We start from the raw sequence: 27,031 nt of genomic DNA, 5'->3' as shown, positions 1-27,031 counted from the left end.
AAGCTCTTTTTTTGTTCCCCATAAGTTATATTTAACTATAATGATCATTTTTTCCCCCTTCAAATAATTTCAAACAGTGAGAAAAGGAATCTTCAGTAGTTATGCATGTAACTTGAGTTACTTTCATTGTAACTTGTAATATATTACCACTTTTCACTTTTGTAATGAGTTACACTACTGAGTTACTTCAAAAAGGAATATATTACAAAAAATAACTAGTCACTCCCAACACTGATTATGTAATATTTTAAAGGAGAACATTTATGTTGATCTAAGCATGGGTTTGAAACTCGTGTACTCTGAGAAGTTAGCCTGTAGCGCCCTCTGCTGGCTGTTTATGGTAAAGCGGTATTTCCCACAGTGCTGCTGCCGCACCAGCCCGGAAGTGAGACGTTTATTGACAACATGGCCGCTGAGCTGTCCGTGGGCTTGAGCAGGACTGAAATCTGACAGCACTCGACCAGGCTGCGGTGAAAGCCCGTGTCCGGTCTGGAAGAGAAGAGCACTGATGCGTCTGAATGAAGACATGGTGTCAGTGAGCTGAGGACACGTAGACAGAGACAGCCGTCATGTCGTTTTTCAGGAGGAAAGGTAAGGAAAGAGAGCGGCGGCGGCAGCGTTTACGTAGCCCCGGCTCAGGGAAGACAGGACTGACAAAATAAAAAGAAACACACAGTGCTTATAAGTGAGCAGACGACAGTATGTGGTCAACAGGGATGAGTTTATACTCAGCTGGCTGCAGTAACACTGTTAGCATGTTGCTAAGCCCTCCATTCCGTCTGTTTTATTTCGAAGATGAAGCTAACAGCGGCTCCAGAAGCGGAGCAGAGCTTTAGCACACACAGTTTATCTGTGATGTGTGCACAGCACTATTAATGCCACACCACGTCCCTCGTGTGTCGGAATTTGAGGCAACACACAAGTTAAAAAAAAAAAAAAAAAAAAAAATCAAACAATAATGCTCAGGCCACACGAGCCGGTGTTACAGTTCTGCTGGTGCCCAATTTAACTGGTGACACATTTCTATACACTGCTGGGTCATTCCCTAACCTGAGGTTATGAAACATGTTCACTCATCTTAAACTCTATGAATCAATGCACTCTGTGAGCTTAATTAGCAGTATTTACCATCTGCTGTTAACTGTCAGCAACACTGATCACCAGTTGATTTGGTCACCAGTTGAACCCTAACACCGGACTGTATCAATCACACTAGAATCTGACAATTAGGTACATATTGATAAATACAAAACAAGTGATGTAAGCTATGCTGGTTAAAATAGCAGCATTTTTTGATCGATTACATCACGTATCAAATGCAAGGCCCGGGGGCCAAAATGTGCCCTTTCGAGCATTGAATTTGGCCCACTGGAGAAAGTAAAAATGACAGAAAACATGATTAATTGTGTAAACAACAATCTAATTCAGTTCAGGATATTTGTCTCTCCAAATACACAAATTGAATGAAACTCGTCAATAATAGACCCATGCCACATGACCTCACAGGTCACGTGATATACGGCACTCCGCCATGATGGAAGAACAAGCCACCGTAGGAAACGCTGTGTTTGGGTGTTCTAACACGGCTGGGACTGGAGTACACAAGTCTTTATTTGGGAAATTAAATGAAACTAAACTAAATTAACTAAATAGGTTTATTTGCATTGATCCACGTGTGCAGATCTGTTTTTCACACACATTTATGTCATCAATAAAATAGCTCAGATTCTGAAAAACCAGCGTTGCAAACTCATAGTAGAGATTAATTATGAAAAATTAGCCTTCTTACCCTGGATTTAACCACATGGTCCATTCATGTGGTCCATTGTGTATGAGCTTGTTGTAAAGACGAGGTAGTTCACAATGTCAGGATAAGTCACTCCCAGGAAATAAGAAACATCTTCATTCCATTTATCAACAGGAACGTTGTAGGGGTCATTCCCGCCGATCAGACCCAGTGACCGACTTCTCTCTGCTTCTGGTAAAGTGTCAACATAACCCGGGGCCTCCGACATATTGAGGCCAAACGGAGATGACCTTCGACATTCCTTTTCGCACATGGGCTGCTTTCAATAAGTCAAAAAATAACACTATTATTCAAGTAAACACTCCCACGCAGGTGCATCTGTATAGGGCCGACATCATCCAAGATGATAATGTGCCGTGACGTCAGTCGCAAGTGTCTGTTGCTGGATCTCGATTTTTGCCTGTGCTTATGTTACATGACTGCAGTTATATTTAATCTCAAATTGTTAAAAGAATTCTCACTTTTTTTTTTTTTTTTTTTTAAAGTGTTTATTTGTATGTTTGCTGTACGGACAACCCTCGGTGCTATTGGTATGTTTACTGAAGTACAAGTACGGAGCGTCTTAGGTTTAGGCCTAGGATTAGTCTTAGTCACGTGACCTAAACTGGCCAATGAGGGGCGCTGCATACGGATAGAATGTCGGTATATTGATACGGTAACCGTACGGATAGCCACTGCCTTTTTTTTAATATCCTGAAATTTTGCACAAATAATTCCACAAATTTCTTCTAAATTGTTATTGCTAGTGTATCGTGGGTGCCTTACATAATGTATATATTATTTATTGTATATATGGAAGCAAATTAGGGCACATTAATGTCAAATTTGCTCTTTTTGCGCCTAAAATCTGCAGCCCACTTGAGATCAAACTGCTCCATGTTTGGTCCCTGAGTGAAAATGAGTTTGTTGCCCCTGGATTACACAATTAAGTTTGGGTCTGAAAAGATCAGTAAAGACGATGCAGTTCTAAATAAATCCATGGTTATTGATCTCCCTGTTCATCATCCCAGCTGTCACGAACATAGTATAAACATTGAGGAACCCAGTGCAGTTAGGGAGCCAGATTGATTCTTCTTGAGTAGTTTGCAGACCATAAACAGCCTACGGCGAGTGTAAACAGTAATGAATCAACTGTAGAATCACTTAACAAACAACAGGATTTGCACTTTGAGTAAATATCCTGGATAATCTGTGTTTATTGTTTATGCTGCTGGGTTTTTTTTTTGTAGTTTTGTTGCATTATTATTCCTGAATCATACATACAAACAGGAGCCATCCATCTGTTCTGTTCCTTCCCTGGTCCTGATCATGTTTTTTTGTGTGATTAGAGGTTTTAGTTCAACAACACTCATTTTTCATAAATAAAAACCAGTGTAAAGTGAAAATGTGTGTCTATTTCTTTGATTCAGGTGTGCGACAGCAAGTAAAACCTACTGACAGACGTGTTGTGAACTAAAAGATCATTAATTACACATTTATTTTGTTGCAGTTCCCCCTAAAAGAGGAAATACCAAGAGACCACCCTTTTTAAAGCTATAAATCAGTTTATTTTAGGGCAGAATGTAGTTCTATAGTCCTGTCTCAGTTCTGATTCATGTGAAAAGCATTTGAAGCATCTCTTGCTCAATCATCCACAGGGCTTAAGCGTAAAGACATAAAATATTAGAGCTTTCTAGTAGAGTTAAGACCTTAAATCTCATCTGCTTTAGGCAACAGCCGTGTTTCAGTATTTGCTTACTCAGCTCCTTTGTTGCATTCACAAACAGCTTTGTTCCATATGTCTTATTAATAAATTTTTTATTTCTCATTTTAGTTTTTTTTAGTTGTAACATGGTTTCTGAATAGTTCATTCTATTGTCTGTACACAATAGAAAATGAAAGGACAGATTGTGTCCTTGGCTTTGAGAGCGTGTACAGTACTCAGCTGAGGGAAAAGCAGCTCAGAGAAACCAAGGTCACAACAAACATACCACTAGTCATAATATAACAAGAAACCATCCCGTCCCAGTCTGTATTGTTATAAAAGCCTTATTGTGTCTCCTATTTCTCCCTACAGCCAAAAGCAAAGAATCTGAGAAAGTGACAGAAGCTAAAGTCAGCAGAGGTGAGTTCATCATCACTTCTGTGAAGTATGAAATAATGAGATGATGTCAGCCATAAATACAATGTTGGATGAAGTTTCACTGAAACCCTCCAGCGTTCCAGCTTGCTTTAGAGAACTGGGTAAGAATTAGTGGTTCAGGCTTCTCCTCCTATTAAAGTCTTAGTGCTAGTTCTCATTTTGTACCTCATCGTGAGCTGTAACACTGTAACCATCACTACTGCAACATCATACAGAAACTTACCAATTAGGGGTGTCCCGATCTGATATTGATATTGAATATCGGTTCGATATCAGCCAGAAAACGAATATCGGATTTTATCAGACTGCATCTAAAATCTCCGATATAATTAATATTGGATTTTTTTAATTAATTTTTTTTAATATCTTCTATTTTATTTTTTTCTTTAATTTATTCAATCATAGAAGATTATTATTCTAAAAGGTTAATTATATGTAATCCATTGGTTTATAATAAATGGGTCTGTTTTTTTAATAATCAAGCCTTTTCTAACATTCCACACTACAAAATAAGTATTAAAATTATATATGATTTGTGCGGTTATCGTATCGTATCGACCAATACTCAAAGCTGCAATATTGGTATCGTATCGGAAGTGAAAAAGTTGTATCGAGACATCCCTATTACTAATGTTAAACACCATTATGGATTGATGTTTATTTTAAAATTAAGATAAAAAATCCTAAACAATGGTTTTGTTAACATTGAATTGTTTATGTGGTTTCAGATAAAATAATAAAGTAATTATTTGTAGTTTGAAAGGACTAATACTTCAAAAATCAAGTTGTTATAGTTGTTGTAATAGTCCTGTACACGGGCTGTCCCAGTACAACTTTTTCACTTCTGATACCATACCGATATCACAGCCTTAAGTCTTGGCCAATACCGATCCAATGCACAAATCATACATACTTTTATTTTTATTTGATCATATTTATATTGTAGTGTGTAATGTTAGAAAAGGCTGAATGAAGGGACATTTTTCACACAGATAATGATAATCATTTATTTTTTATTTATTCAGTTCATTTCCGACATGGTTGCAAACACAGAAATTCATTTTGACATTCAGAGCAAAAATCACATCATTGGTTTTTTTTTTTTCATCAGTAGGTAGAAAGCCTGACCCATTTACTATTATTATTACATCAAATCTAACAAACATAAGAATATTCTACAACTGAAAAAGTGAAAGACAAGTAGATTAAAAGACCTCAATAAATTCAATAAAGCATAAATATGTATCAGAGTGTTTCTATTGGAGATTTTAGAACCAGCCTGATATAATCTAATACTTTTTGCTGATATCAGATCGATATCTTATATCACTGTTGGATCTTGACACCCCAAATGCTGTTCAGAAGCTACTTTTATATTTAATAATAATAATGCATCAATTATATATAGCTCTTTTTTGGGACTCAAAACAGGTTTACAGAAAAACAGGAAAAATAAAGAAATTACAATAAAAGTAAAAGAAAGTTTAAGGATGGGAGTGAAAACATGGCATTGCAGGCTTTCTAAGAGCTTGATCCTGTTTTCTATCAACACTTTTTTAAAAGGTGACAAACAGTTGTAAGTTTGACATATTAATGAAGATGGAAACTCAGAGTTTCACACAGAGGAAAGAGTGATTGCTTCACTTGGTGTAGTTTGCTATTGGACCTCTGTAAATGCTACATGAGCGTCTTGTTAGTCGTCTGAGATGTTCTGTTCTCAGCCCCTTCTGTCCCGCACAGAAAGAGTGATTGAGTGCTTGCTGAGGTTTGTCTTGTGTTTGATCACTGCTGGATTTATTGTCACTACAGGCAAAGCTGTGACCTGGAGGTATTTAAGGAACAGGCAGCGCACACAGTCACACACAGAGGAGTCTGTCCTCTGACACACCCTGGTGCCTCTGTACCACATTCATCTTTCTAAGAAACCCTTCACTGAAAGAATCCGTCCATGATGATATGCATTAAAAGATGATTGTGTTAATGCCTCCTTCATTTTAACATTTAATAGGTTTTATTTTTATTGTCACGTTCACAGATAGGAGACACCGTTTGCTCCTTTTGCCCAAGTTGTGCCTTTTCTACCTTTGCAGCTCCTCTCAGCCCGCACTCTCCGTCACTGGGACAGCGGAACCAGAATGCCATCCAGGAAGCAGCCGGGCCGAGCCACGTGGCTATCAACGCCATCTCCGCCAACATGGACTCCTTTGCCCGTGGCCGCACCGCCATCCTCAAGAAACAGCCCAGTCACATGGAGGCGGCGCACTTTGGCGACCTCGGTAAATAAAGATGAGAACACACGTTAATCTGTTGCATCCCTAGGTTTAGAGATGACGGGAAAACACAACGGCCTGTTGGTGAAAATGTAGCTAAAATGAGCATGAAGTAAAAAGTGGAGTTTTTCCTTAACTTGTTCTGTTAGGATTTCAATGCCATTGCAAGCATTTCACATTTTGGCATTTACAGCAGTAGCTACTACTCCATTTACTCTGGTTAAATAGTTTTTCATTTTTAGTTCAAATAATTTATGAAAGCAAATGAGAACGTAAAATGAATGTCATGAAGAAGTATCCTGAACACCAGGGATTCACCAAATCTTGGTCGAAAACCAACTGTAACTTGACCCCACTCATCCATTACATAATATTATACAGGCCTATAACTGACTGGGCTGCTGAAAGAAAGTCCAATTAAATATGTTCTCTCATGAAAACACAAAGTGCATTGAAGTTCTTGGTGAAGAACAGCTTCTCTGCTGTATTTATTATCCAAGCACACAAAGACAATTCAATCCAAGTAATGATCTTTATACTAGGATAACGTACGTATAATGTTAACGGAGGGCTACACGTAACGACCCATGAACGTAAATCACACTTACGTCCCTCGTCTGAAAACGCTCCTCAGAAAACGCTTTAGTGCTTAAATGTGTTGAAATACAGCCGCTCCGTCAGTCCTCGGACAAGTTAGCCCGTTTACAGACAAGGGCGCGCTGAGCGTGCTGTTTGCTCGCGTCTTCGGAACATCCTGTTCCGGTCGGCTTTTTTTTGGTGGCAAAATGCTTTTGAGCCATTTTCTGCCGCAAATTTTCAGTGGCTGCAATTTCGGCGCATCACCCCTGAACACTGATTAATCTGGCTGTAGTGTGTGAATTAGTTTTATTTTAGATAAACGGTTTTTACCCATAATTCAGTTTTTATACCTCGTTACACCTCAACATCAACATCATGATCCTTATCCATGATGGAAAGGGTGAATGCTCAAATGAACACATTAAAGCAGCCCAATGTCCATCTGCTCAGCTTCAATGAGGCTGTGAGGGTGACCTTGGTGAAGATAAGGGTAATGATGGGTGCCCAGTGGAGGAGAGCTGCAGAGGTTTTATTGCATGCTCCTGAAAGAAGGTGACATCAGAGGACGACCATCAAACATCTGGCCGCAGTCACTGGGTGTGGCTGAGAAGAAAAGAAGACAGGGGAAACAGCGTATGGAGCCAAATGAGCGGTCGCTCAGTCCCATGTGACTCACACCCAGGTGTGATCAGCCTGCGGTGGGTCGGTGTCAGCTCAGGGTGTCTTGTGGTAGTTAGACAAAACACTCAATGAAGCTGGACCACACAACTTAAGATGTGCCAGATTAGCAGAAACATCTCTAGGTGATCTTTTCTAACCCATTCCAGGCACATGCAGAACAGGATCTATATTTGGCAGAGGTTCTCCACCTTTTTTGGGTCGTGATTCCATTTTAATATCACAAATGTCCAGTGACCCCAGATGATTTTTTTTTTCTTTGAGAATGAGTTCATGTTTATTAAAGTGTGTTACAAATATAGAGTAGCCATGGGATTAGTGCACAAAGTGACAAGTGATGATTTATTTTTATACTGCATTATATTTGAACAAGATTTATATTTGAGAAAGTTAAAGTATAGGAAACAGTTATTTGATATTTATTGTGTGTGACATGTATTTGAAAAATAATAATTTTAAAAAAAAATTCTAAAAAAACAGTTTTAATCCATTTTTTACCAAAGTTTTTTACATTTTATTTTTTGTATTTATTTATTTTTTCATTTTTTTAGATAACATCATGCATTATATTCAACAGACACACAGAAGAATACAAACACTTTTTTTTTCTTCCTCTTTTGTGACACAAACTGGAGGAACTGCTTCTGTTGTTCCTAAATGAAATAGTAACTGGAATTATAATAAGTGTGGTTTATTGAGGAGTTAATGCAATAATAGGAAGTTAGGGCTTTGTTCAAACATTGACAGGAACTGTACGAGCAAGTTGTCCTCAGAGTAGCTAAAGTGAGTCAGACTGAGGTGGATCAACCTGTGGCTCAGCTCTGACAACAAAGGTAGGAGGAAGTGACAGCCAGTGGAGGGCAGCACTTTAGAGCACAGTGAAAAAGCATGATGTTGAAACTGAGAAACATATTTCTCCTCTTTCTAATTGGATTTTTGCACATTTAACAGCTTAGACCAGCATTTAACTCTAGTTGTTCATGATCAATATTAAGGTGGCTGTGGAATCTGAACAGATTAAAGTCAAAGCTCCTCCTGCACTTTAAGCCAATTACAGTTGATGCATGTAATGTGTTTCATAACAGACAAACAGATGGACACGTGGGTAAAAATTGCACAACTACTCCTGTGTAACTGTAGTTGTATTCTAACAATGTGAGGAGTGGTTCTCAGGAACAAGTAGTGTTGATTTGTGCTGTCCGATGTAGCTAAAAATTCTATAGTCCTTTCAAGTTACTGCATATGCTCACATGATGATGTACATCGTAAATAATAAAATATCTCATAATATTCTGAATTTGTTTGACATCTGTGGACAGATGAGGACTGAAACACAGAAATTGAGCCTGACAAGGGCCGAGACAGAAACTGAGAATAAAACAGGAAGACAAAACATTAACAGTTGAAGATTTGTTCATTCTTGACCAAGTTACTCAATTATAAAATAGAGGGACATTTTCTTTGTTGTACAGCTGGGCGATATGGACCAAAACTCATATCTCAACATTATTTTTCCTTAAAATAGCGATACACAATATAAATCTCGATAATTTTATTTCAAATGAAGTCTGACCAGAAAGACAATTCTACGTTAAATTTGCTGATGAAAAATGCCACACTAGCACATTTACTAACAAAGAGCTGCACAATGTGTGCGACTTTAGTGTTTTCTCCTGTAAGGGACAGCACGTGTGAGTGTGTTCTGTAGTGTGGCTTGTTTAACGGAAATTCTGGCCTAGGAAGCACTTAGAAATCCATCAAATTGTGCTTTTTATGCTGTTCTGAGAAGTAGTGAAAGCAGCGACTCCTAAAACAAGTATTTTAATACAAAATAAGCTATGTATATATATATATATATATACATACAAACAGGAGCTGGTCATAAAATTAGAATATCATGAAAATGTTGATTTATTTCAGTAATTCCATTCAAAAAGTGAAACTTGTATAATGTATACATTCATTTCACACAGACTTTCAAATGTTTATTTCTTTTAATGTTGATGATTATAACTGACAACTAATGAAAACCCCAAATTGAGTATCTCAGAAAATGAGAATATTGTGGAGAGGTTCAATATTGAAGACACCTGGTGCCCCACTAACACCTGCAAAGGCCTTTAAATGGTCTACTGGCAAGTTCTGTAAGCTACACAATCATGGGGAAGACTGCTGACCTGACAGTTGTCCAAAAGACGACCATTGACACCTTGTACATGGAGGGCAAAACACAAAAGGTCATGGCTAAAGAGGCTGTCTGTTCACAGAGCTCTGTGTCTAAGCACATCAATAGAAAGGTGAAGGGAAGGAAAAGACAAGGTAGAAAAAAGTGTACAAGCAATAGGGATAACCACACCCTGGAGAGGATTGTGAAACAAAACCCATTCAAAAATGTGCGTGAGATTCCCAAAGAGTGGACTGTAGCTAGAGTCAGTGCTTCAAGAACCACCACACACAGACGTATGCAAGACATGGGTTTCAGCTGTCGCATTCCATGTGTCAAGCCACTCTTGAACAAGAGACAGCGTCAGAAGCGTCTTGCCTGGGCTAAAGACAAAAAAGGACTGGACAGCAGCTGAGTGATCCAAAGCCATGTTCTCTGATGAAAGTCAATTTTGCATATCATTTGGAAATCAAGGTTCCAGAGTCTGGAGGAAGAGAGGAGAGGCACAGAATCCACGTTGCTTGACTACAAGTGTAAAGTTTCCACAGTCAGTGATGGTTTGGGGTGTCTTGTCATGTGCTGGTGTTGGTCCACTGTGTTTCTTTGGGTCCAAGTTCAACGCAGCCGTCTATAGAGCACTTCATGCTTCCTGCTGCTGACCAACTTTTTGGAGATGCAGATTTCATTTTCCAACAAAACTTGGGACCTGCACACAGTGCCAAAGCTGCCAGTACCTGGTTTAAGGACCATGGTATTGATTGGCCTGCAAACTCGTCTGACCTTAACCCCATAGAAAACCTATGGGGTATTGTGAAGAGGAAGGTGTGAGACACCAGACCCAACAATGCAGAAGAAAGCTGAAAGCCACTATCAGAGCAACCTGGGCTCTCATAACACCTGAGCAGACTGATCGACTCCATGCCACGCCGCATTGCTGCAGTATTTCAGGCAATAGAGGGTGATTTGCTCCTTTCTTACTGCAGGGCGAGCCAAGCTCCTCGCTCCAATTTGATGATGCGTTCCCACTTTGATGACAAATTTGATGCAGCACTGAGCTGGAGAAGCCACGCCTCCAGGAAGCTCTCTGCCGTGATTGACATGTAAACAGACACTCCCACGAAGGTGATAATTTCAGCTTCGCGCTGTGCTGTGTATGTACCGGCGAATGCCCCGCCCCCACGCTCTGTCTCATGTTTATAAAGCTGCATGAGCTCAGCTACGGAGTGGGTGGTAGGAGGGTGGGCCGTCCTCTGGCCCTACATCACCGTGCGGGGAGGAGGAAGTCAGTGTCCCGTCTATAGACACACCCACTCATTAATATGCATAAGTAGGCCACAAATCAGCCTGTTTGTGTAGAGTTGGTCAGAAAGTGACTTTTCAGAGGCTAAAACTGGAAAACAGGCGAGTTTGGGAAAATAAACCTCAAATACTGTGTTTTTGAGGTTCTTAGAACAATTGGAGATTGGTGAAAAATATCATGATATGGGACCTTTAAGTAATATTCAAATTTTCTGAGCTACTAAATTTGGGATTTTCATTAGTTCAGTTATAATCATCAAAATTAAAAGAATTAAACATCTGAAATATGTCAGTATGAGTGTAGTGAATTAATATAATATACAAGTTTCACTTTTTAAATGGAATTACTGAAATAAATCAACTTTTTCATGATGTTCCAATTTTATGACCAGCACCTGTATATATTGATATCGGCAATATTGTAATTTTTTATATCCTCAAAATAGAAAACTTGATATATCTTGAATCTTGATATATCGCTCACCTCTAGTTTGTTGCGCATTAATTGTTGTTGTAAATAAGACTTAAACTACTTTTTTTTTTACCTAATCATGCCATTTATTGGGCTCTTAAGGTACTAGTGTCTTTTATATCCTGACAAGAATTTCTGAAAGATTTGAAACAAAGCTTGTAACATGTTATTGTGAAAAACAAACAACGCCAACCCTTTAACGTGAATTACATACAAATGGACGAGTGATTCAGATGTATGTGTGTGTTCCAGGTCACTCCAGCGTGAACTATCAGTCCCAGGAGACTCGCTCCCGCCTCTCTAAGACGGTGGACCATGTTCTCCGGGATAACGTGGCGTTGCCTCACTATAAGCACTTCATGGAACAGCGTGGTGTGGAGCACCTAGTTCAGTTTTGGTTGGAGGCTGAGAGTTTCGGCTCCAACAGCTGGTCGAGTGTCCGGACACACAGTCTGAACTCGGTGAAGCACAGCTCGCTGGCAGAGCCCGTTCCCTCCTCTTCAGACGGACTCGAATACCAGAACATTCAGAACTCTCTTGGAACTCTGTCCCAGCACAGCAGCTGTGAGGGCTCCACAGTGTTAGCTGAGCAGCAGGACTCCAGCAGCACACATGCAGGACCCAGACCCGGCACGCCTCGTACACAGACCCCCACCAGCCAGGCTTCCTCCAGGACAGGGACACCCTTTAAGACACAGCCCAACAGCACCCTGAGAGAACTCTCTGACAAACTCATGAAAAGTGAGTGAAGTGGTATGAAGTAGCACTGTTGATTGATCTTGGTCCAACTCTCAATATTTTAGTTAAAGTATTTAAATTTAGTATATTTAGTTGTAAAATGTCAGTGACTGCCCTCTATGGGTTGAAACCAGCTATTGCAATTGATTTTTGCTATTGGCTGAGAACAAGCTCATGTGATGTTTTGGGACCATCTTGTGTCACAAACGAGCACTTTTAGCCCCGCCCCTTTTATAAAAACTGGCACCTGTGGGCTCTACAATTTGTGGTGAGTAGTTTGGATTGAGATAGGTCTGAATAGAGAGGTTAATTGAGTAATGAGTAGCTCGTTGGCATATCATAGATTGTTCATTGGAGATTTTATAGTATAGACTGGGCGTGTCTTAACTGCTCCAGGAGCCCCGCCCATAATCGAGGCATTTTTTGAATTTAGTTTAGTTACTCTTTAAAGCTGATATCCGGAGTTTCTGAGAAAAATCTCAATGTCTCGGCCTAAACAGCTTCACTATTTTTTCTCATTTCAAAAGAATCGTACATAAACATAGATTTCTCCGAAACTCCGGATATCAGCTTTAAGGAGCTTTACAATAGATTTGAACATAACTGCATTTCAGGCAATCTTAAAATTGTTTATTGTAAAAAAAAATTAAAAAAGTGACTAAACCCTGAGGTTGTAGCTGACATGTGTCGGGTTAGAACAAAAAAAGACTTGATAATGGGCGGGGCTCCAGTCAAGACATGCCCAGTCTATACTATAAAATCTCCAGAGAACAATCTATGCTAACCCAACACTTGCTGTACCTATTTGTTCACAATTATCTCAATCCAACCTACTTGACACAAACTGCAGAGGTTTGCAGGTGCAATTATTTATAGAAGGGGCGGGGCTAACGATGCTGTTTGGTAATGGAAGAAGCCACCAAAATGTCACAAACCACCATTCTCAGCCAATAGCAAAATGTGACTGTAACAGTCAGGGTTCAACCCATAGAGGGCAGTCACTATTACATTTTTGACTAAAATGTCAAGAATTGGACAAGAATTAATCAACATTACTTCATACGCAAATACATTTGTTTCTCGCAGTGGTTCTGGGGTTTATTACTATTTAACTAAAAACTGCTTATGTTTATTTAAGAAGAGAGCGCTGTGGTTTGGTGAACGTAGTATTTACCGTTTTCAGTGGCACAGTTAAGGTAAAAATGAATAATCAGCTTTAATAGAGGGCACTCTTTCTTTAAATACTAAATAACTACTCTTTAGGCTTTACTCTTCCCCATGGATAAAGTTTGGAAACACCTTGTCCAAACCTTTGACTCGTAGAAGTAAGTGTACACCAGGAAGCATCAGTGAATCGGAACATTTGAAATATTGAGGTTTGCAATCAGTAAAATGCACATTAACATTGCCAATTATTAAAAAAAGACTAATATATAATGCCTGTATTACAGTTTGATCTGTAATTAATTAAAACAAACATATAACAATTATCTTGTTTTTTTTGCATGTATTTGTCCCTCTGTAATTTGGGCAAAAATCTAATCTATATGCGTTTATGTGTGTGTGTCTGTGGGTTTTTGCAGGTATAGAAAAGGATGCGATCACCATCTTTACCAGGTACATCTCTCCAGACGCTTTGAAACCAATCCCTATCACAGAACAGGCACGAAACGACATCGTCGGTGAGTCACGCCTTATTTTATTTTTCCAACATGCTCCATATTTAGTGTGTTTCTAGCTAAATTTAAAAAATAGTGATAAAAAAATTATTATGACAATGATTTCTAATGATGAAAAGAATAAAAAGATACTGTATGTCAAAATGGAATGCATTGCAATGTAATATATGATCTGAAAAATATCTTTTAATTTTTTAAAAACCAACATTTTAAGCCGTGCCAGTGTATTCCCACTCCCATTAGGCTACATTTCAAATCAACACAAATAAACTATTAATATATATTTTTTTAAATGAGAATTGCAACAGAACACACACTTTGTATAGAATAACACTGTTTAAAGATGAATACAGATTGGATACTGTAACTGTAATATGCAGAATTGATAAAGCATTAATTTTGGCATTTACTGTATTTGCACAGTGCAAGTGGTGCTACACGATATGGTAAATAAATCAAGATTAAAAACGACTCAAACATAAAAGTCATGTATTTACTCACTGTTTTTATGCTGGACCACGAACTACCATTTGAAAAGCCTCCAACTACACTGTACACTATTCATTGGGCTCAATATGTTTTATGTGGGTCTCAAAATGCGACAAAGTATGCAAAGTATGGTTCTTTACACATAAAGCAATATTTCTGTTTAGTTTGTGTTTATTCTGTGGGGTATCGTTTGATTTCAGGTGGTCACAGAGAGAACAAGGATGATTCTGTCTCTTCAGGGTTTAGACAGAAAGCAAACTTGTAGCAAAGCATTTTAAAGTTGTTGATGACACATGCTTCTGTGTGTAGCTAAGATATGTGGAGAGGACGGCATGGTGGATCCAAACTGCTTTGTCATTGCACAGTCCGTCGTCTTTGCCATCATGGATCAACAGTGAGTTTTTGTCGAGTTTAGGGCAATTCTTGAAACCGTTTTAGGATAAAAGTGCAAACTCAGCTGCTGTCCCCCTCCCACACATTTCTGATTTCCAGGCACTTTAGTGAATTCCTGCGGAGCCACCACTTCTGTAAATACCAGATAGAAGTGCTGACTAGCGGCTCTGTGTTCCTGGCTGACATCCTGTTCTGTGAGTCGGCTCTCTTCTACTTCTCTGAGGTAAGAAGATCCAGCTGCTTGTAAATATTTTTTCTTTTTTTCTTTTCACACTTCTACATGTGGGCTGAAAAAGTCTCATGTCGTCTGTTCATCCTTTCTGCTCGATCTTACACCTACCTTTAAAAGCAGTGAATTGAAAGCAGTGTAAAAAACAGTTCATTTGTTGTTGTTATTCTTCCTCAATACATAATACGATCCAAACACACTTAATGGTGGTGAGTGTAGACACACATCCAGGTCTTCTATGTTAGCACATCTTTTGAGTAACTTCATTATTAGAGCTACAGTGGAACTCATTCACATTGTCTCCTGCTCACAGTACATGGAAAAAGAGGAGGCCATGAATGTGCTGCAGTTCTGGCTGGCAGCGGATAACTTCCAGAACCAACTGGCAGCTAAGAAAGGCCAGTATGACGGCCAGGAGGCTCAAAATGATGCAATGATCCTCTACGACAAGTAGGTCCTCGGTTTCCTAAGTTTTGGGTTGTGCTATAGGGTTTTTTTAATCTAGATGTTGATGCAAAAATGGCGTAAGAATCTGATGAAAGTAATTAAATAGAGATTAAAAGAGATTAAATAGAAAAGCTGCCATACAAACAAATTCCAAACAGACATCCATCTTCACCACTCCACCCCTTACAGTGATTTAATGATAACAATCTGCCTTGGTGTTAACATATAAAATAATAAATAACATTGTTTACATTTTTTAGTTCTGCAGTTTTCCAAAACTACTCAGGTTGGAATGTGGCAGGAAAGTTTTGGTAAATTTCCACGGGAACATAAGCTTGGGGATTCGTGAATATTGAAAAATATAAACCATTCATGGGGGTAATTTATTGGATTTAACTGGAAATTGGGAGTCATTTAAATAATTATCATATCCAAAGAAAAATATTGGCATCAATAAACTTGAGTTGAAAAATACATGAATTTTCAAAGTTCCATGAAAATGAACAAGAATGTATTAAAATTGTAGTTTGGTTCTTAACGGGGTTGTTGGGTATAGTTGGGAAAATATATAGCATCATCTAAAATATCAGAATATTTACTCCCAATTTCCTGTTAACTAAAATTTTAAGGGTATAAAAACGTTTCTCTCAACAAATGTGTTAGTGTGGGGATAAAAAGTAACTTTTAAGTGGCAATTTTGACCTTTTTCCTTTCTTTTTGGAGTAAATGATGTATGATTCATTGATCTATGAGGCCTACACTATGATTTTTTTCTCAAACAAAGTTAAGGGACATTTTGCTTCTTTTTGCCACTCTAAATACTACCACCATTACTACTATTACCTATGAAAATATTATTATTATAAGACACACACGCACTCGCACCTATTAATTTTTCAGAAATAATATGAAATCTTTTCCCATGGGCCTTGAGTTCGACACATGGGAGCTACATTTATAATTTAGTGGATTTAATGTCATGCTTTGTGCTTTAGGCTGTTGACAAAATGTTATTACATTACACATTCAGGAAAGTTGATTCAAGTGCCTCAGAGCGTTCCATTGTTGTTGGTGACAGACAGGCTGAAGTTCCCACACAAAACCAAGGTGTACACAGCACTGATCCAGATGATACAAAGGCAATAATAATTCAACACAGATATGTTAAAGACCATTTCTCACTTCACTGGATACTGTCATTTGAAGCTTATGGGCTATCATTGTTGCTAAGTTCTTTTAAATATACTAATAACACTAGTTTCGGTGTGCCTAACAAAGTGGTCACTGATTATTTTGGTGTGTTGTTGTCTGTGCTCACTGGTTCCTCACTCCTATTTCTCTCCAGGTATTTCTCACTCCAGGCCACCAACCCTCTCGGCTTCGGTGACTCTGTGCGGATGGAGATTGAGTCTAATATCTGCCGAGAGGGCGGGCCTCTTCCTGTCTGTTTCACCACTCCACTCAGACAGGCCTGGACAACCATGGAGAAGGTTTAATTCATCATATAAATTATACACCACAGTAATCCTGATTACTCGGCTCTATGCCCTAAATGCAAAACAGAGATTGGGTTTCTTGTTCATATGTTTTGGTCATGCTCCCATTTAAACGAGTTTTGGAAAATCGTTAAGAATACAGTTGGGAAAGTAATAGGTTCTGTGTTTGCTTTAAATCCAAGATTGCCGTTTCTGGGAGATTAATCTATGTTACTTTTAAGTTTTGGATATAATATCAGATTAGTTTACAATGGCTTTGATAGCTGCAATTTAGTGTACTATTGCCCTAAAATGGAAAAGTGTTGCACCTCCATGCTATAATATGTGGTTGAATGAACTGCCGTCTTATATTACACCAGAGAAAATAGTGTACAACTTACAGTGCATACGGAAAATATTCACAGGGCTTCTCTTTTCCCACATTTCATCATGTTACAGCCTTATTCCAAAAGGGATTAAATTCACTTTTTTTCCTCAAAATTCTACACATAATACCCCATAATGACAACTTAAAAATGTTTGTTTGAGATTTTTGGCAAATTTATTAAAATTGAAAAACGACGAAATCACTTGTACGTACAGTATGTATTCACAGCCTTTGAGATCAAGCTCAAAATTGAGCTGAAGTGCATTCTGTTTCCACTGATCATCCTTGAGCTGTTTCTACAGCCTAATTGGAGTCCACCTGTGGTAAATTCAGTTGATTGGACATGATTTGGAAAGGCACACACCTGTCTATATAAGGTTCCACAGTTAACACTGTATGTCAGACCACAAAACAAGCATGGAGTCGAAGGAATTGTCTGTAGACCTCCGAGACAGGATTGTCTCAAGGCACAGAACTGGGGAAGAGTACAGAAAAATTTCTGCTGCTTTAAAGGTCCCAATGAGCACAGTGGCCTCCATCATCCATAAATAGAAGAAGTTTGGAACCACCAGGACTCTTCCTAGAGCTGGCCGCCCCTCTAAATTAAGTGATCGGGGAAGAAGGGCTTTAGTGAGGGAGGTGACTAACAACCCGATGGTCACTCTGACAGAGCTCCAGGGTTCCTCTGTGGAGAGAAGAGAACCTTCCAGCAGGATGACCATCACTGCAGCACTCCACCAATCAGGCCTGTATGGTAGAGTGGCCAGACGGAAGCCACTCCTTAGTAAAAGGCTTATGGCAGCCCGCCTGGAGTTTGCCAAAAGGCACCTGAAAGACTCTCAGACCATGAGAAACAAAATTCTCTGGTCTGATGAGACAAAGATTGAGCTCTTTGGCGTGAATGCCAAGCGTTATGTTTGGAGGACACCAGGCACCGCTCATCACCTGGCCAATACCATCCCTACAGTGAAGCATGGTGGTGGCAGCATCATGCTGTGGGGATGTTTTTCTGCAGCAGGAACCTGTAGACTAGTCAAGATTGAGGGAAAAGTTAATGCAGTAATGTATAGAAACCTCCTGGAAGAAAACCTGGTCCAGAGCGCTCTTGACCTCAGACTGGGGCGACGGTTTATCTTTCAACAGGACAACGACCCTAAGCACACAGCCAAGATATCGAAGGAGTGGCTTCAGGACAACTCTGTGAATGTCCTAGAGTGGCCCAGGCAGAGCCCAGACTTGAATCCCATTGAACATTTCTGGAGGGATCTGAAAATGGCTGTGCACCGACGCTCCCCATCCAACCTGATGGAGCTCGAGGGGTTCTGTAAAGAGGAATGGGCCAAAGTGGCCACAGATGTGCCAAGCTTGTGGCTTCATATTCCAAAAGACTTGAGGCCCTAATTGCTGCCAAAGGTGCCACAACAAAGTACTGAGCAAAGGCTGTGAATACTTATGTACATGTTATATTTTCATTCTTTATTTCTAATAAATTTGCAAACATTTAAAAAAAATGTTTTCATGTTGTAATTATGGGGTATTGTGTGTAGAATTTTGAGGAAAAAAATTAATTGAATCCCTTTTGGAATAAGGCTGTAACATGATGAAATGTGGGAAAAGCAAAGCACAGTGAATACTTTCCGTATGCACTGTAAAAAGAAAAGTCTGGGCGATTTTGATGAGATGAGGTGGACTGAAATTATGTGATGAACTTTGGATTACTTGTGTATTTTTTTAGTGCATATAATGTCTTTGTATGTGTATCTATATATTTATTTCTTTGTTAGTTTTTTTTGGTTTATTGATTGATTGTACCCTTCCTGTTGATATGTGAGGGTGGGAGATTGACATTTTCAGAACATAATTTTTCCTGTAATTACTATAATAATAAAATATGACTGGGGTGAGAAGGTCTGAGGCAGATGCAGATGCACTTGTCTCCAAAACGAACTCTTTTGATGAATAATTTTTTTGCCTGAAGTCTGTGAAGCAGCTGCTCATGTCTACAACCAAGCTCATCTTTTGCTGATTAAAGCTGATGAAAGCCTTGCATGTGTTCAGGTCTATATGCCAGGGTTTTTGTCCAGCAACCTTTACTACCAATACCTGAGTGACCTCATCAACTCCGTGCGGGCAGACGAGTTTATAAATGTCAGCGGTCCAGGCCAGGGTGGTCCTGCAGACAATGAGCGCTCCACGTCAAATGCCAGCGAGGGCTCTCAGACTCAGGTGACCCCCACAATCTCCAGCCCCTGTGGTCGTGGTTTTCTGTCTGTTGACATTTAGGCCTGTCAGGCCGCATCACCAGAAATAAGAAGCTCTGTTGTATTGGTAATAATAGAAGATGGTTAGCCTTAATCACTCTGTCTTTTTGTCTCCTGCAGCAAGGTTCCAAAAAGGCTTTGGTGAAGATCCTGAAAAACTTTGACGAGGCCATCACGGTGGATGTGGCCAGTCTGGACCCTGAGTCGCTGTACCAGCGGCCATACGCTGGGTGAGCATGACGTGATGTCCTTATCAAACCATTTTTATACATGACTGTGGACTAGTAACACTTCCCTTTGACTTGTACCCTAACGATTGTTTTTTTATCTGTTTTGTCAACATGAGCTCCTTAAATGAAAAGATAATTTTTACTTTGTTTTTATTGACTCCCATGAAGTGCATCATTATTTAATTTTTGTGTCTGTGTGTGCATACCATAAGAGCAGATATAGTCTCAGATGCTTGTCCCTTGTGTTCTCAGAAAGATGACGTTTGGGAAGGTGAATGAGTTGGGCCAGTTTATCAGGGAGGCAGAACCAGAGCCCGATGTGAAGAAATCCAAAGGTATAACTCTTCTTAATCAACTCTGTCCAACTTTCCCACGTTCATCTAAGGTTTTTATTGCTACTAAAACATTATATATACATCTGCTAACATATCTATAACTTTTCTTAGCTAACTAAACAAAAGTCCTGATTCTTGTATATGTTGCACGATACCCATGGTACCTTGAGGTGCCAAATTGTAACGGTTCCTACTATACTAGAAATTCTACACGATGGTACTACCTTGGATTACGATACTCCCAGTACCAGTTTTCGCTACATAGCGGCTGCTTCTACTCTCCTCCCGGCTTCTCACCGCACAATCTAAGCTCACTGCGCACTGCTCACTTGAAAACAAACCAACTTGGCAACCACTGCAGCCGAACTGCACAGCTGCTCAATGATTAGCTGTTTGCCTGTTACTGGTGACGTCCGGAGATATGATAAACTGTTTACGCACGCTGGGTCTGTCAGCTGATTGTTTTTCTGCCAGCAGAAACTGAAGGACAGTTCCACTTTGACAGAAACTTGCTTCAAAACAAACAACAAGCTAAAGTTTTGTCTCGCCTGGACACGTGCACGGCTTACAGTCACAAACACGAGACAACACATGGCAGAAGCACCGGTCCTGAGCAGTGAGTCTGGCGCGGCGTCGTCATCGTCAGTAGGAGTGGGAACCTCTGGGTGCCTCACGTTACGATATGCGATACACAGCTCACGATAACGATTATCTCACGATATGACGATACTGCGATTATCAATATGTGGTCGGAAATCTATCTACGATAATTTATGACATAAGAAAAAAAAAGATTAAGTGAAAAAATACATGTTTATCTTATATCTCTGAAAGACAGTAAATTGAAAAAGTGTCTCATGACACTATTTTAGTTCAACATTTTTGTAAATAAGTGTCAACATACCAATGTAAACGAGGCAGAGCCGGTAAAGCAATGGGAGATCCACTGTGCAGGCGCTGTCACCAGCTATAGGAGCCAAAGGAGGGAACACTTTTTTTGTTTTTTTCCGAAGGGACTCGGAGCAATCTTTTTTTAAATTTTTTTATTTACAGAGATATTTACAATGTACAAACAATATTTTCAAATTATATACATAAAAAGGAGGGATCACATCCAATCTCATAAAACACCAGTGACGTCACCCAGAAAATGCATAAAAATATAGTTTCCTCAGGTAATCAGTTCCTGTTTATTGTATTTTATCCTCTGTAGTTTATGATGTTACGGAAGAAGCATTATTGTCAAAGATTTTTTTTTTTAAATACTGTGGATTTTTTTATCCCAGGTTGATTATTTATATTAGTTAAACATAAATTGATGTGCAAAGGAAACTGAATGATTATTTTTTTAATTTCAACCATATAAATTCTAACTTCATTTATTATTTTTTTTTATTGCTTATATGCTTTTGTTCATGTACTCTCATCATGCACCAAACAACACTATACGTAATTAATACGTTTTTATAACTTGTACAAATACATTGCAGTTCATAATAATAATAATAATAATAATAAAAAGGCTTCAGTATCGCGATATTACCCGGAACTGTGATCCTCATGTTGGTATCGTGGCAACTCTAGATTCTTGCCTATTGTAACTTATGTTAGTAGATAAAACAATAGAGCAAAAGTATTAACAAAACTACAGATTAACAGTCACTGCGGTGGTGGAAATAAAAAATCTGAAGGTATACAACCTTCAGTTAAGTTTCACACATTGCATTATGGGATGTGGAGTCCCGTAGACAGATGCATAGAAGTGTTTTTACTTCATTGTCACTGTGATTTTTTGTTTCTTCACCAGAAAAGGAGGACAGGGATTCTTTTAACACCATTTTTGTTCTTGTTTTTTCCCAGCATTCCCTGTGATATCGCATCACTCCGCAAAATATTTCATTTTGGCAAGATTCAGGTTTTTCTGTGTACACTGCCAAAATATACATCTGCCATTGAAAGAAATGACGCAAAGAATGAAGTTAAAACTCTTCTGCGCATCCGTTCAATGGACTCTATGACTATTTACCTACTATGTCAATGAGTGTTTACAGTGGAGATCAGAACAAACTTTCAAGCGGCGATTTTAACCTTTTACATCTTTTTTGAGCAAATGATCTTAGATTTATTGATCAATGAGGCCCACACTGTCTTTATCTGATAAACAGGGATCATAATCATTTTTGAACACTGTAACAAGCCTTTTAAGGAGAGTATTGTAGACATTTTGGCGCATGTGAATAATCTTAACGTAGGCACATTTAATGTGTCACAGATTGGATGTTTTTTGTTGTGGTTTTTAGTTATTCATTTAAAATCAAAAGGTTTGCTCATTTCTGCCATTGACTACATGCAACAACTTTTCTAGAGGGTATTTCTCCTGAAATATTAAAGCAAGCAGTTTTGAGCTCATATTGGTGAAGTATTGTCATTGGTTGGTGTCTGAATCTACCTTTATATTTATTCTCAGGTTCCATGTTTTCTCAAGCCATGAAGAAATGGGTGCAAGGCAACTCTGATGAGGTGAGGAGTTCAGAATTCATTAAAGCTAACTGTAGAACAGAGTAACACCAGTAACCTGGTGTGTGCTGTGATCTCTGTGATGAAGGCCCAGGAGGAGATGGCCTGGCAGATTGCCAAGATGATCGTCAACGACGTGGTTCACCAGTCAAACCATGGCAGCCCAATCAAGTCCACTAAGGTACGCAAGCCATAGGGCAGGCAAGGTTGAATGATTCATTAGGTTCAGGTGTGTTGGAGCAACAAGATTTATACTATAATTTCAGGATGGTCTGTGTGTGTGTGCGTGTGTGTGGAGTAAATATATCTCCCCGACGTGGTGCCTGTTCGACCTAAAACTTTGTTAACGGGTTCCAAATACTCCGAGTGTTTGCATCTGTTATTTTGGAGTAATTTGCTTTTTTACAAATGTTTATTTTCATGTTAGTTTGACCGTTCGCTATTTAGACCGGACAGACCTCACCCGGAAGTTTTTGACGGCAATGGCTGCTGTGTTGAAAGCTGCACATTTGTTCGTGGCACGTGTGTGAGAGAGAACCAATGGAGGAGATTAGAGTCCCAGGTAGAGAGTCTCAAACACACACGTTGATCAGGTGCGCTTCGCTATCGATCACCATCTACGTGACATGCGTGCAGGTATGTGAGTGTGTGAGTGTATAACGGACCACTATTTAGTCCGGTTACAGTCTGTGTCATGACACCCGTCCATTGGGTGGTAGTGACTGTAGTGTTACGCTCTGAGTCAGATCTAAGTGTTTACATGTTACGTAGACGATGCTACATAGTGAAGGTCACCTGATTACTGCAGCTTCACTCCCGCCACAGCTGCCACTACAACTAACTACTGAAAATACTGTAGATAAGTTTAGTGAAAGTTCGGCAGGCAGGCACATGTGGATGGACTTGTGCGCAAACACACACACACACACACACGCGCACACACACACACCACACGACAACAAAAATATGAAAATGACTCAAAATACACAGAAGACAACAGAAAAGCAAAAAACTACACTAAAAAGATACAAAATTACTCCAGAATCACACTACAAATGTAACAAAAAACAATAATTATACAAAAAAAATGCACAAATGACGTGAAACAAAAAACTAAACAATATTTATACAGGAAGTACACAAAATGACAACAGAAATGCACAAAAATATACAAAAAGGCTCCAAAAACACACAAAATGACTCCAAAAAACATATATTACAGAAATATACACCAAACCACAACAAAAATATGAAAAATGACTCAATATACACAAAACTAAATATTTATACAAAAAATACACTAAAATGACAACAGAAATGCACAAAACTACACAAAAATACACAAAATGACTCCAGAATCACACTACAATGGCAAAAAACAATAATTATACCAAAAAATGCACAAAAAGACAACAGAAAGATACAAAAATACACATATGCCCATAAGTGACAACTCTACTTAAGCTCCCACTATATGAATACATACTTCCGAAGGACACTGTACTAGTACGTTAAAAATGCAAGACAACAATCCTCCAGGACCAGGGGCCTCATTTTTAACCGTTGCGCACACTCAAAACGAGGCCTGTAAAGTGCGCACAAACTTTCCACGCAAAGTTTGTGATTCAGAAAAATAAACGTAGCGTATGAAAGTAGAATGTGCGCATTGGTACGGTAAATCTGACTGTGGCGTATGAACATTTGGAGACGTGGGGAAAATGACAATGCTTGTGGTGCGGTGCTAAATTGAAGCCAGATTCATATCACACATTTAATGTCCGCACATGTCAGGGTTATAGATCCACATAATCATAAATACCCCAAAATGCCAAAAAATGCATCTACAATCTGACATATTTGGTACAGGGTGGCATCAACACGTGATTCATTCATCCTGACGGACAGCCGTGTTGGAAAGTTTATTTTTTGTTGGAAAAGCACTTTCTGACTCTGAATGCATTATTTTGTACTTTTATATTCCTACTTGAACTTTATTTTGAAATTTTGAGTTGAAGAGCAATAAACATATTGCAATGTTAAGGAACTCTTGTTTTTTTTCTCTTCCTTTTAGATATGTAAATTAACATGTATGAATTACTTTTAGTCAATTAATGGGGAAATAATTGATAATCGAGTCGAATCGAACCGGGAAAAAGGAATCGTTAGATTAATCGATGCATTGAAGAAAATAATCGCTAGATTAATCGTTTGAAGGGGACATATCATGCTAAATTCACTTTTTTAGCCCTTAAATGCATTTTGTTGTATATTTAGAGTGCTTAGAAGTACAGAAAAAATCAAATTAGTCTCTTCAGATGCTCCGTTGATATCTTTATATTCTGTTTTGCTCATATTTTTCAATCTGTTTCGATTTTTTCTATTCTCTATTACGTTTTTTGAACTATTACATCACAGTATTTGCAGCGGAACTGCCAAATTAGTACATCAACTCCAGGTCCAACACTTCGAGCAATCCGACATTTTTATTTCTCGCTTTTATTTTGTAGTCCAAGCTCAAGGATGCCGAAGTTACGAGAGGATAAGTCAAAATGTTCAGTTGTTGGATGTAGTAACCCACACGCTTCATTACACCGTCTCCCAGCATCAGAACCTTGTCAAAGTGCCTGGTTGAGTTTTATTTTTCACGGAAATGTACCCACATCTGTGGGTAAGATCATTTTTGTGTGCGCGAAGCACTTCAAGGATGACTGCTTCATCAACCTCCGCCAGTATAAAGAAGGATTTGCCAAAAGACTTTGTCTGATTGAGGGTTCAATTCCTTCTATCTTTGGAGACAATGAACAGAGCACTTCGGTAAGCTGTAAATAACGCTAAAAAGTGTGACGATAAGACGTCCCTGTCATTGTTTTGTTAGCATTAGCAGTTGCACCGTCTTCATATGTTAGCGCTGTGTGCTCGTTTTAGATCCTTGATGATATGGCCTACGTGATTTAATTTAAGTCTAAAGTTTTCATTAGTCATTTCATTTTGCCGTTTTTGTCTCTGAAAAGACTGTATTAAAATGCATTTCGTGACGTTAGCTTGGCGCTAGCGTTAGCTCGGTGCTTGTGTTAGCTCACTTGTTAGGGTTCTGCAGGTTCATCATCATTTTCATCTCGCTCCGCTGGGTCAGACTCTGGCTCGAACATGTAAAGCTGGATGGACAAGTCTTCTGTTGTTGACATTTTGTAAATAATTTCTGAATAAAAAGTTTATGCACCGCTACATAGCCGTATCTCTTCTATCAAACTACAAAAATGGCCGAACAGGGTGGAGTTGAACCGAGTGTCACCGCACCAAAACCAGTTGCTCTCAGAAGCACATCAGAAAAGGGGTAGAAAAGGGGCCTGTGGAGCTATAATAATGAGGAATTCAGACCCAAGCATTGCAGTTCCGCTTTATATAGACCACAACTGTATGATTTATATGTAAAAAGGAAGGATTTAAAACCATGATATGTCCCCTTTAAAACATAATCGTTTATCCCAGCCCTATTATGGTAGAATGTGGGTATTAAGTGAATTCACCTGTGAAAATGTTATGGTGGGTTGTGATTTATAAAGTTTTAAATGCTTGCAGGTGTGCCGCGTAGGGCTGGGCGAGCAAAACTCATTTGATATTTTTTCTCAAAATATTGATATACAATATACATCTTGATAATTTTAATTCTAATGAAGTCTGACAAGAAAGACAATTCAGGGTTAAATTTGTCAATGCAAAATGCCACAGAGACACATTTATGATCAATGAGTTGCACAGAATGTGCCACTTTTGGCTTTTTCTCCTTTAAAGGACAGCATGTGTGAGTGAGTTCTTTAGTGTGGCTTGAGAAGCGACTTCTAAAAAGTGTTTTAAAATGAATTAAGCTATAAAAATATTTATCTTTATATATCGATATAGGCGATGTTGTAATTTTCTATATCGCCAAAATAGAAAACACGATACAGTATATCTTGAATCTCGATATATCGCCGAGCCCTACTACGTACGCACGGTTTTATAAATCAGAATGTTTTCAGCCGCAGCAGTTTTTCATATTATCGTTTTAGTTTGGATCCTACACAGTGCTTTATAAATGAGGCCCCAGATTGTAAAACGTGTTTTTCCAGAAGGATACACATCTTACTCTTGTACCCTTGTATGTTTTTGCAGTTATGACCCCTGCAGTGAACCGAGGACTTGCACGTCTTGCTGAAGCCGACCGTGCTGCTGATGAAGATTAAACGCAATTCACAACACGATGAACGGCATTAATCTGAAGAAGATCAGTGTACCAAACGTTAACCTCCATAACACTATAACAGCGGTACATACAGTCCACTGACGTTAATCATGGTGCTTGCATCAAGCTGAAGGGTAACTTTCATTGTTAACGACCTTTGCTCTGTCTGTCTAACTTTAAACTCTCGGAGGACGTGACACAGACTGCGCAGGATTCACTCCGACACCATTTAGAAGC

The 27,031-nt window shown here is 39.0% G+C and overlaps 1 protein-coding gene across 1 annotated transcript; it reads left to right on the top strand.

Moving 5' to 3' along the window:
- The first annotated feature begins 381 nt into the window (after positions 1–381).
- LOC114476080 (A-kinase anchor protein 10, mitochondrial-like) lies at positions 382–27,031 on the top strand. Its single transcript, XM_028467339.1, has 15 exons — positions 382–591; positions 3,864–3,911; positions 6,020–6,205; positions 11,644–12,132; positions 13,713–13,811; positions 14,607–14,691; positions 14,790–14,913; positions 15,233–15,369; positions 16,712–16,856; positions 19,288–19,455; positions 19,611–19,720; positions 19,973–20,055; positions 22,523–22,575; positions 22,661–22,753; positions 26,725–27,031. The coding sequence occupies exons 1-15, from the start codon at positions 570–572 to the stop codon at positions 26,728–26,730; spliced, it is 1,848 nt and encodes a 615-aa protein (XP_028323140.1). The 5' UTR covers positions 382–569; the 3' UTR covers positions 26,731–27,031.

The sequence above is a fragment of the Gouania willdenowi genome, chromosome 14, assembly GCF_900634775.1.
Source record: "Gouania willdenowi chromosome 14, fGouWil2.1, whole genome shotgun sequence".
Classification (NCBI taxonomy): Eukaryota; Metazoa; Chordata; class Actinopteri; order Blenniiformes; family Gobiesocidae; genus Gouania; species Gouania willdenowi.
This window is presented reverse-complemented; position numbering and strand designations above follow the sequence as displayed.

Bases quoted from the DNA above. Each gene is read 5' to 3' on its own strand.
- LOC114476080 (XM_028467339.1), top strand. From the start codon at position 570: ATGTCGTTTTTCAGGAGGAAAG. The intron at 3,912-6,019 runs GTGAGTTCATCA...CTACCTTTGCAG, and splicing joins AGAAGCTAAAGTCAGCAGAG to CTCCTCTCAGCCCGCACTCT. The intron at 15,370-16,711 runs GTAGGTCCTCGG...ATTTCTCTCCAG, and splicing joins GCAATGATCCTCTACGACAA to GTATTTCTCACTCCAGGCCA.